The sequence below is a fragment of the Malaclemys terrapin genome, chromosome 2, assembly GCF_027887155.1.
Source record: "Malaclemys terrapin pileata isolate rMalTer1 chromosome 2, rMalTer1.hap1, whole genome shotgun sequence".
Taxonomy (NCBI): domain Eukaryota; kingdom Metazoa; phylum Chordata; order Testudines; family Emydidae; genus Malaclemys; species Malaclemys terrapin.
Genome location: NC_071506.1, coordinates 177,005,203 through 177,017,580, shown reverse-complemented (window position 1 = coordinate 177,017,580; position 12,378 = coordinate 177,005,203). Strand labels below are relative to the sequence as shown.

Sequence of the window (12,378 nt, the reverse complement as noted above, 5' to 3'; positions counted from 1 at the left end):
TCCGGGGTCTTTGGCAGCATTTCAGCGGCGGGGGGTTCTTCTGTGCCGCGGAAGACACGGGGCGGACCCCCCTGCCACCGAAGTGCCGCCGAAGACCTGGACCGCAGCATCGGGCCCCGCAGATGCTAAAGCCGGCCCTGACTACATGGACAGAAGAGCTTCTCCCATTGGCATAGTTAATCCACCTCTACAAAAGGCGGTAGCTATGCTGACGGGAAGTCTTCTCCTATCAACATAGCACCATCTATACCGGGAGTTATGTTGGTATAACTAGGTTGCTCCAGGGGGTGGATTTTTCACACCCCAAGCAACATAGTTATACCGATGTAAGTTTGTAGTTTAGACCTGGCCTAAATTTTGCGAAGAATTGCTCTGTTTTCAGGTCAGAATGCTTTATAACAGAAAAGTACTACTGAAGTCAGACTGTACCTGGAAACACAAAGCACCGATGGAAATCTCAGCCCACTTCTCTTCTTCAAAAGACTCTGTTGCACTGATCACAATGTTGGCACGGAAGCGTTGGATTAGTTCCTCGGTTGGTAATGGCTCTTTCAGTCTGTCCCAGAGATTCACAGAGCAGAAGAAAATGGACCATACTAATTAGCCTGCAGTAATTATTCACTCACTTAGAATATCTAGTTGCTGGTCTTATTCAATAAGATTTTTCTTCTACACAATTGTTAAGAACATGTTTATAATGCAATTTTATTACAGAAGTTATGATAACGGGACAGTTAGCTATTTGAATAAAAATTGTAGTCCGCTAGAAGGCATTTCAAGAGGTGTAAACTGGAACTAAAAGGGTAGATATGGAAGTATGTGGCACTGCAATGATAAATATGCACACCAGGGAAGGACCACTGTAATTTAATTTAAGCATTAGCTACTGTATTGAAGGGCTGTAGTTCTGCATTTGTGGATCTTTTGGGTAACTGATCAAATAACTGGTTAAATCTAACTAAAGAGGAAGCAGAACGAATATAGGGGAAAACTCAGAGGACATTCAGTGGCCTGTGAAGGCGACCAGACCAGTAAGAGAATGTTGTGAGAGAGAACTTATCCCTGAGATTTTTTGGAATGCATCAGATTGCACCAAACGACAGATGTTTTAAAAAAAATCCACGGATGAAGATTTCCACATCTCCCTACAAGTGTTTTATTTGCCAGCGTACAGATGTGTGAGTGTGTTGCATTTGTGCGCATGTGCAAACCTGTGTATGTGAGAGAGAGAGAGTGGCAGATAGCATATAGCATACACATTTCACAAAGCTGGCTATAACCTTGAAATCTCTTCTCTTTCATTTTTAAAGTGGAAACTTTGCTAGTGGGAAGAACATGCCAGCCTTAGGATTTCCAGAGAATGCTCTCTCAAGTGCTCCACCACTCCTAAGCATGTGAGGGCCATTTCATTTTGTCTAAGCTCAGATGTACATGAACTACTTCAAAAAATACCACCACCTGAGACCCGAGGGCTTTGAACTGTCACCCAAAATAGAGACAGAAGCCTGGAGAAACAGAGAGGATTCTCTTTTAGTAAAATATTTTAGGAAAATATTAGAAAATATTTTAAATTGTTTTGTATTTTAATTAAAATGGTGGAAAACTGTGTGAAAAAACTTCTACAAAAATTGTTAGCTTCAAGCAATTATCTTGGCAAAACCGATGTGTTTGTTTAAAAAAAAAAAAGAGCTTGTTTGGTTCAAAATAACATGACTTTTCCTTTAGGAGACAAATGTACATACTAATAAACGCATATGTAGATTTTCACACCAAATCACACAACCAACATTACCAAAACCGAGATCTCTTACTGTATTGCAGAGAGTCCAGGGATTAGTTGTTGGGGGGCAAAATTCTCCATAGTAATACTACAGCACATCACACAGTTGAGACACTCTTTTTAATAACTTCAGCATAGGGGAGTCAATAAAAATTGACATTGGGCTACTGATAGTTTATAAGGGAAGAAATAAGAGTGTGTTGTAAATAAGCAATCATTTTACATAGGTTTCTTCCCTGTGCTTGGGATGGGGCATGCATGGGGGGATGGAATGAAGGAACATTTACATTTTAAAAGAGTGGAAGTTCATACACTTTGTCAGAACCAGCTTTCAGTATAGGCGGGATGTGCTATTTATTGCATATTGAGGTCCTGCACAACACTGGATCTTGGTGCTGGACCAGAGAAAGCAATAAACCTTGTTGCTGCCAGTGTTTCTAGTTTCTGGATTAGAGAATAATCTATCTGTTGCTTTGATAGTTGTGGCTGTCCTAGGGGACAGCGCTCCTCCCCTTAAAAGCATATGCCCCTGCTGATTCTTTGTGGATCACCATCTCTCTCGATATTGTTTTGAAGCCCATACATTTAGAGAGGAGTGGCTATATGTAGAACTGTCAGTGGAGACAGGTGTGGGGGAATTCTAGCAGTGAAGAGGGATTGCACTTGTCACTGCACTAGATGGGAAGGTTTCATTAGATGGGAGGAGGCAAACAGGAGAATTGTTATTGGGGATGCAGAAGGGATGGAGAAGGGCTGGCATTAGGACCAGGATGATGTACTCATCACTTGGAGGCGGGGAAATTTGGCATAGGACCTCTGAACTTGGACAGCTATAGATATTTATTTCTAAAGAAGAAAAGCGTATTCACTGAGTTACACAGTAACTTCATCGACTCTACTTAATGCTCCATAAACTGCAACATATCTATGGTTCTTATTTATTGTCTCTGTCTCATTAGAGATGGGACCATGGCATAGGAGTAGGTTGTATGTCCTGCTTAGGAAATGCTGAACAATCCAGGGAATATGAGTGTCTTACCAAGTTCATGGAGGCCATCCCAATAATTAGTGCACACTAAAGCATTTGCAGCTACATGAAATATAGTTTAGTGACAGACAAAAGCTGGGTTTTAGGAATATTCAGATCTAGGTTTCTGTTTTGGCCAATTAGAAATCCAGAGGTTGGATCCAGAATCTTAGTTCAGGTCCATCTCTTTTATTACATGTATTAAATAAACAAAACTAAAAAAATTATGTGCATCTTCAAGTGCATATTTCAACTAAAAAACTCGAGTGTTAGGTCAGATAGTGGCATTTTTTGTCCATCTTCAGGGAGGTGATCAGCAACAATAACACCAGAGAGATGGATGTCTCTGTAGGGATATGATTCTGCAGCATTTTGTTACATTCTTATTTTTAATTAAATTGCAGTTACTGTTTTAGATCACCTCTCTAGAGCTGACTGCAAAGTGGAAGATTCATTTTTGTATAGGAAAGGTAAAAATAAAGAAAAACTATTAAAACTGAATTGAAAACTTAAAGTGTCTATAAAGTATAATGAATTTTCATCAAATAAAACAACCCTATATGTAATTAAACTAATTACTGTTTCCTGGGGGGAAAAGAATTTTAATACAGACTTAGCAGGTATAGGTTTTTGAAAATAAATCATGCAGTTCAGTATTTGGAAAGTTACCATCCAGTGATTTAGGAATAGCTACAGGGTGGTGCTGCACCCTTGGGCTATAATTCTCTCCTCAGCACCCTTATAAAGTTGCTCTGCATGGTGGAATGCGGGGGATGCTTCCAACCTATGCTGGTCAACAAGGAAAGAGAGAGGGAGTTCCATGCATAGGAAGCAGGAGGCTTGTTAGGAAGAAAGGCAGTGAGGTGGGAAAGGGGAGGAAATGAGAACAAAGATGTAGTGAGGGGCAGTACTGGGCAGAGGCTTGAGGTGGAAGAAGATTGAATTTGAAATGCAACTTAGGGAGGAAAGCTAGTCCTAGTGATATACTGTAAATAACAAATCAACAATATTAGCTTTTAGCATTTAGATTCGAAGGGTCTTGCTTGTCTTTGACAGAATGCTTGATTTTCTGTTTTTATTCCCCATTTTTGTAAGAATATAGCAACATTCAATTAAGAAAAAATGAAAAAGTAACTCTTTTGCACTGAATATTTAGCTTTCCAGTAAAGAGACAAGGAAGTTCAAAGGGTATTAAGAGATGTTCTGTTTTCAATTTAACATGTGATCCTTCAAGAGACTTATCTTGTGCAGTCTTGCATCCTAGATGAGAAGTCTAATTAATATCTTGTTCCCAGCAACTGGAGTAACTTGTTGCCTGAACCTTAAAACATATTGTCAGCTTAGATGTTGGCGTGCTCCAAACAGATTTCTGCAGACAGATTTTTTGACAAGAAAATGTGTTGCATTTTTTTGTAGGTTACTGACAGATAAGTTAGGTTCAGTCATTTAACCTGAACTTTCAGATCAGTAGCGGAGTATGATTGTGGTACATGTTAATATAGGAGTTTGAGGTTTATGTTTATAAAGGACACAATTTTAATTGCAATTCATCCACTGACTTCTGCAAACAGCTGAAATTGTTTTCAAAGGAACTTTGTTGGAAAAACACTGAAGGGGACATGAAAGTAGGTATATTACAAATATATCATATGGTTATTAACTGCCTTCGTTTCAATGTTAAGAATTACAGATAAATGTGATCCTAAAAGATACACTGTAGGGAGACTTTCAATTGATCTTAAAGGAACCATATGCTACTCTCAAAATGCTAATATTTGCTGACCCATGGTTCATAAAGGTTTTAAAGAACCTGAAATAATACTTAAAGATATTTTCAAATAAAACTTGTCTTAAAGAGTATTATTTGATCTGAGAGCAGATCATCTCCTTTGAAATATAAAATATTATTAAAGAATTCAAGTGATTGCAGTCAGCCTTTTTCAAGAAGAGGTTATATAGTTCTGTACTTAGTCACCTAGAGGGACTAGCATATCAATTTTTGTGTGAAAAATGTTAAGCATGAAATAAGAAAGAATCATAGAATCATAGAATATCAGAGTTGGAAGGGACCTCAAGAGGTCATCTAGTCCAACCCCCTGCTCAAAGCAGGACCAATTCCCAGCTAAATCATCCCAGCCAGGGCTTTGTCAAGCCGGGCCTTAAAAACCTCCAAGGAAGGAGACTCCACCACCTCCCTAGGTAACGCATTCCAGTGTTTCACCACCCTCCTAGTGAAATAGTTTTTCCTGATATCCAACCTGGACCTCCCCCACTGCAACTTGAGACCATTGCTCCTTGTTCTGTCATCTGCCACCACTGAGAACAGCTGAGCTCCATCCTCTTTGGAACCCCCCTTCAGGTAGTTGAAGGCTGCTATCAAATCCCCCCTCATTCTTCTCTTCTGGAGACTAAACAATCCCAGTTCTCTCAGCCTCTCCTCATAAGTCATGTGCTCCAGACCCCTAATCATTTTTGTTGCCCTCCGCTGGACTCTTTCCAATTTTTCCACATCCTTCTTGTAGTGTGGGGACCAAAACTGGACACAGTATTCCAGATGAGGCCTCACCAATGTCGAATAAAGGGGAACGATCACGTTCCTCGATCTGCTGGCAATGCCCTTACTTATACAGCCCAAAATGCCGTTAGCCTTCTTGGCAACAAGAGCACACTGTTGACTCATATGAAGGAAAACACAGATTCCTGGTAATGACATTTTGTCAGCAATTCATCATTTTCATAGATTTACGGAGGAAGAAAAAAGTGCTGAACCAAATCCTTAAGTCTTTGGCCTATATTTTTAGACAGAACTCCTACTTAAACTAATTAATACTCTAAGACAGGTCTTCTGCATAAAGGGACCCTCATTATTCAGCTTTTATTCATTCCTTGCTCTGACCATACTCTTACTGAAGTCATTGACTGCTTGATCGGAATGAGGATTCAGTAGAAACAGAGTAAAGGCTTTAGGGTTTGATGAAACTCTGTGAAAAATAAATGGTAAATTTGGAAATTATAACTAACATGTATGTGGGATCTACTGATTTGTTTTACACATACATTTAAAAAAAACAATAAAAAATGCATGGCTTTAACATATGTGCCAAATTCCAGTGGTCAATCATATGCTGATTTCTGTTTAATTTCAGCCTTCTCCTTCCATTTGCTTAGAATGGCACAGACCTTTTTCCTTTACATGTCTGCAAGCACCTAGCATGCTGTTAGTATGTCATGAATAATAAAAATAATAAAATATATAGATGAGGGAAATGGCTACTGTATTTTCCTGGCCCACAGATTCTCTCTTGTCCATTGGGAATAAGTATAAACCCTAGCAGTCCTAGAGTGGGCTCCATTAAATAATGGATATATACATGCTGCAGTAATTTAAATTTATGGTGGATTTCTGACATTTTCCATTCTTAGGGCCAGATTGTGCCATGAAGGCACAGTACTGAGCACTGGGGCAGTGTGAAGCTTCACCAACAAATGGGAGCTTTTCTCAGTGGGGCAGGCAGTTCCATTGGCCTATGTGGAGGGAAGGGATAGGACCATACTTTGTCCTGCTCTGATTCAAAGTCTGAGAAGTAAAAATCTCAAATTTCTGAACAAGAAGGTGGTATTTATATCTTATGACAGGATTCTGGATGCCAGCACCACAGACATGATAGAGTTTGATAGAGAGGGGACATGATAACAGTTTTCAAGTACATAAAAGGTTGTTACAAGGAGGAGGGAGAAAAATTGTTCTTAACCTCCGAGGATAGGACAAGAAGCAATGGGCTTAAATTGCAGCAAGGGAGGTTTAGTTTGTACCTTAGGAAAAACTTTCTAACTGTCAGGGTGGTTAAGCACTGGCATAAATTGCCCAGGGAAGTTGTGGAATCTCCATCATTGGGGGTTTTTAAGAGAAGGTTGGACAAACACCTGTCAGGGATGGTCTAGATAATACTTAATCTTGCCTTGAGTGCAGGGGACTGGACTAACTGATCTCTCGAGGTCCCTTACAGTTCTATGATTCTATAAAAAGGCTACCTCATCAGAGCGGGCTCTTACCTTTCAGTAATTTGCTCTTTCAGTTGTAAAATACTCGCTGTATTTAGCAGGAGATATTGTGCTTCATTCACAAGAGAAAGCGAGACTGTTGTAGCCTGACCTAAAATCAATACAGCATTATAAAATGATTGTTAGAAACAATGACTATAATACTGGTAACTTCCCCCACTCCTTGCCCCAATGACTTTACCTATTTTAATTAAAGAAATGATTCATTAGACTTCAGTTGCTAAGGAAAGATTCTATCCTATTAAGTTTAGAAGCACGAATCCTCTCAGACTCATAGGGATGCAATGTATTTTGGAATCGAGATAAAGCTGAGAAGATTACCCCCCCCCCATTTTTGTGGAATAATTTTATAATTTTAATCAATATATTTGGATTTTCTATACGTTCTTCCCTATTTGTTCTATTCAGGAAGGAATTTCAACATAAGGATATTTTCAACATTAATAGATTTTTCATGTTTCTAATTGTCCATTTGCAGATGGAAAGGTGATAGGGGTAACATAAAAACTTAGACAGATCTATGAAGTTTCCCCACATGCAAAAGACGGAGGAATAGCATAGCAGAGTATGACCATATATGTACCCTTTGCTGCCTATTGGGTTTAATATCTCAAGACTTTCCCCACACCACTTCATGGAGGGGATTTTTCACTCAGCATAAAGTATGTGAGCCACGCTAATATTTTAATATGCTGAGCTGGAGTATCTATTTTCTAATAACCATGTCAAATTGATGTACCTTTTTCATGTTTCTGATTTGCATTTCCTTTGAAGTCTGAACTCTGCCTGATCAGGCGACAGTGGCGACCAAGTAATTCAGAGAACCATTCTGCTATTCTCTCTCCACAGTCATATGTTTGTACTCTATCAAGAGGGGGAAGAGAAGTGATTAGTATTAATTTAAGCAATAATCTGACTGCCAAAACCTTCATTTTCAAAACTAAGGACAGCTGGTGGAGATATTTAATCAGATATCTGTTCTTCCGGTTTCAATCCAGAATGCAGCATCTATTATAACACTAATGAATGAAACAGCTGAGATGTGAAGTACTATTATGCACAAATATATTTCCCAAATTTGCTGGAATTCTGTCAATCTTGACTTCATTACTGATGAGACATAATTCAGTTTTATATAACTTACTGTGGGATAGAAAGTCTGTATTTCATGACACTGACTGACACAGTAATCCACGTATGACAAACTAAAAATGACCCTTTTTTGCATCACAGTACTTGCAAATACTTAAAAACATATGTTTAGTAATGCTGTCCTCTCTATGGCCCCAATCCTGTAAATATTTACGTACATGAATAATTTTATGCAAGTATGCAGTCTGACCATGTCTATGAAACCTAGATAGATCTCTAACATGAGTAGTCTCATAATGTGTATTATGTTACTCACATACATGTATGGAGGATTGGGGCCCCGGATTAGAATTTTACAAACACCTGAACTTTTGAAAGCAACCAAGTCTATCTAGAATTATGCATCTCTTTGCCATCCCACCAGCTGTTACACAAGAGTTACAGAAACCTCATCCTTCTGATGAATCTGGACTAAATGTATTTGTCTAACGATGACATCAAATCCATCGATACCAATCAGTGTTCTCAAGCGTTTTCATAGCACAGACTACATCATAGTACTGCCCTTCCCATTCACTGTCACACAGCTTCCCTGTGGCAACAACAGCAATGGCATACATGGAAAAATAATGTTAGGACAATATTTAATCACAGTCTCTTTTAATGCAATAATATTGATGGAAATATGGAGGAGAGTGAGCACCAAAAGTGAACAGTCAGTTTTCTGTGGACCATTATGTGGAAGCTTCTGTTCTAAATGAATGCAGGACGTCTTCTTCGGTGCGCTGTACATATGCATTTAAAAGGGGTCAAAACTGGGCAAAAATGTGTAAGGGATAGGTTGATTATTATTATCATTGTTGTTTGTATTACATAGGTGTTATAATAATACAAATAAGAAAATAAAATAATAATAAATAATAGAAAGAAACAATTAGGGGTGCCTTGCAACATTGTGTTGTAAATTGTTCAAATAAAAGGCTTCTTAATCCCAGTATTTTAGCCGAGAAAGGTGTTTTAAAGGAGTCTGAACATTTTTGGTTTTGTAACTCAGTGGCACAAGCACAGCTGCCTTTATTCTTGTCCCCTCAAGCCAGACAATAAGAATTTTTTAAATGATACATCAGTTACAGTGTTGCCCACTGCCTCATTCAATCCATGTTCTTAGTACATAAACTAACAGCAATTGAAACAAGATGGCAGCTTGAGAGGTTACTCCTATCAAATGGTTCCTTTAGTACTAATTCCACTGTGGCATTCTTCAGGGTTGGTGGGCAGATTTTCTCCTTCACCTTGAGTTCTGATAATTAACCATGAAATGGCTTCTGGATTCTCTCTCACAAGCCAAAAAGGCCATGGAGACACCCTGTTAACCATTAGTGTCCTCATGACTATGGGGAGAATTATTGGAAGGAGGAAGGCACTGTGGTTTTGGTCCTGTAATCAGCTTGCTGCTTCTTCTATCTAGAAGGACGGTTTTGAATGCAGATGATTACTTTGTGAAGTAAAAAAATTGTTCACCACAGCAAAAGATGCTAAGTTCTGGGGTTGAGCTTGGAGGCAGTTTGTCTTTGTAAAAATTATGCAGGCTCAATTGAGTTACATTGATGTAATGCCAATATAAGTGAGATCAGAAGCAGGACTCAGATCTCTCTTCAGTTGTTGTCTGGAATTTTGAAGAACAAACTGAAAGAAAAGATTTTAGCCAAAACAGGTCAAAATTATTGAACTATCAATATTAATTCTCTTCCTTGTTCTCCCCGTTTTCCAGATGCACAATTTGCTTGAATTCTGATTTTAGTACAACTTTCAAGCTCTGGCCTAATTATATCCCACTTCCCCACACCTTATAATGGGGTACTTTTTGCTGTTTTCTGTACACATCAAAGTCAGCTGACTGCTTTGCTAGAGTTACGTGTCTGTCACAGACCTGTGAAAAAAATTCTCACTATTTGTGAAAACTGAAAAATCATGTTAATGAGGGTGAAACATTTGTCATGTTTGCTTGAATATTTCATGTTTTCTGATGTCTTAAGGCAGAGGAATGTGAAGGTAAAAATTGCCTTTCATCTTAGCACACAGCCTGTGACTCATTTCTATCTTCACAAGCACACGCGGTTGTTATTTAAACCAGTAAACAGCTATGACATACGTACAGTAAATTCTTGTCATGCCTTCTTTCCTGATTCACAGTGAATGCAAGCAATTCCTTAGATTTCCAAACTCATTTGAAAAGGTGCTCATAAGGGCAGTAATAACTTCTGTATCCTCAACAGTTCCCGTGACATTGAGAAAGAGGCTAAGGCCAACACGCAGGGCTGCTGCAGTACGGTGGGGTATGGAGAGCTCGTTTACACAAATTCTTTTCCCCACTTAAACTCCTCCTGCCCACAGAGCAACTAAGAGCCCCTTCCTGATCTTCTGTGCTTTATATGGTCTGTTGGGACTTACATTCTCCTTACTTGGCCCTCTTTTATTAGATAGTTAAAGTATTTTATACCACACAGTGGCTGAGATGAAAAGCTATAGCTATATTGTATTATAGTATTTCATCGAAGGTCACTGTGTAGTTTCTGTATTCTGAGTCTGCTTGGTCTCAAATTGCTTTCCCATATTGTCTAAACACTTTCAGAGTGAAGCCCATTGTCTCTTCAAGGTCCCTGTCAAAGTCCTTCTGCTGTAGTTCAGTTCCATTCATTTTGTTCGTGTGTTTATTTTGCTTGAGTATTACTTTACATTTGTCAACATTACATTTCATTTGGCACATGTCAGCCAATTTATAAAGCGGGCCCTAATTCTTTCAAATTTTACCTGCTGTGTGCTTTGTGTTCACTACTCAGCCCACTATTGTGTCATCAACAAATTTAGCTTCAGTACTTTACAGCTAGTCCCTCCAGATAGGTAATTTATAGACTGAAAAACAAGGACAGCCGAAGTCTGAATATTGATCCCAGTGGGATGCCACTTACATTCCCCCACAACAAGCTGAATTCACATTGTTTTGCTTTTTAACCAGTTCTTTGTCTTTTGCTACCATTTGTGCTTTCTTGGTTTATACCCAGCTCATGTAGACATACCCGTGCAAGCTCTGCTCAAGTTAGTGCACTAAAAATAGCAGTGTAGCCAGGATAGAATGGGCGGCAGCTCAGGCTAGCAGCCAGAATACATACTGAGGGGGTCTGGGCAGGTATGAGCTCAGGTGGATAGTCTGAGCTGCTGTCTGTGCTACCTTGGCTATGCTGTTATTTTTAGTGCACTAGCTCAAGCAGAACTAGCTCAGGTTCATCTATGCAAGCTGGGAATCACACCTCCCAGCTCAAATGTAAACATACCCAAGGAACTCCTTCTGGTGACTGTTCAATAGATTTGGGCCACATGTTTTTCCCAGCTATATCAGCATAAATCCAGATTAATTGCACTGAAGTTAATTTACACTGGTATAATTGAAAGCAGAATTTGGCTAGGACAGTCTGTACTCATGTAAAGTTTCTATTGATTTCAAGGGTTTCTTCTGAGTTGGAACTATTGCCAATCGCTAACCCCAGACCTCCCCATATGTGGGGAGATGTGGGATGACAACAGTTAGAACATAAGAATGGACACACTGGGTCATACCAATGGTCCATCTAGCCCAGTATCTTGTCTTCCAACAGTGGCCAATGCCAGGTTCTTCAAAGGGAATGAACAGACCAGGCAATCATCGAGTGATCCATCCCCTGCCATCCATTCCCAACTTTGCTGCAGAAATATGGTGCCAATCTCAATGTATGAGATACATAGGGAATAAAGTTACTAAAAGCTGAAATTATATATCAGAAGCAGGAAGCCTGGTAAGACTGATATTGCAACAATGCACCCAGTTCTAGTGGATGTAGAAAAGAGCCACAAAAATGATTTGAGGAGGAAATGCCTTAAAGTGAGAAACTGAAAGAGATCAATCTGTTTAGTTTATAAAAATGTAGATTGAGTGGTGACTTTATTACAGTATGTAAGTACCTTCAGAGAGTACTAAAGGGCTCTTTAATCTAGCAGAGTAAGGCATAACAGGAACCAATGTCTGGAAGCTAAAATCAGATAAATTCAAAGGAGAAATGAAGCACACATTTGTAATAATGAGGGTGATTAATCACAGGAACACACTACCAAGGGAAGGGGTGCATTCTCCATCTTGAAGTCTATAGATCAAGACTGGGTGCCTTTCTGGAAGATATGCTTTAGTCAAACACAAGTTATTTGGCTTATTACAGGGTAACTGTATGAAATGCCATGGCTTGCGATATACACAGGACAGACTAGATCTAAATTCCTTACATTCTGTGACTCTCTGAATCTATGGAAGGTCCCAGTGAAGCCCATGGGTGCTGTTAGCATTTGCCACCTTTGAAAATCAGGCTACCTTCATTTAGCAGGTTTAGTA

At 39.2% G+C, this 12,378-nt stretch overlaps 1 protein-coding gene across 2 annotated transcripts in view; it reads right to left on the bottom strand.

The window, feature by feature from the left end:
- MOCOS (molybdenum cofactor sulfurase) overlaps positions 1–12,378 on the bottom strand; it is a 363,943-nt gene that overhangs the window by 18,710 nt on the left and 332,855 nt on the right. Inside the window, exons 11-13 of one of the 2 annotated variants that reach the window (XM_054018758.1) lie at positions 7,609–7,733; positions 6,861–6,960; positions 430–556 (exon numbers count right to left, since the gene is read on the bottom strand). In XM_054018758.1, the coding sequence (XP_053874733.1) occupies positions 430–556; positions 6,861–6,960; positions 7,609–7,733 (352 nt within the window). The other variant, XM_054018759.1, reaches the window with a different exon arrangement.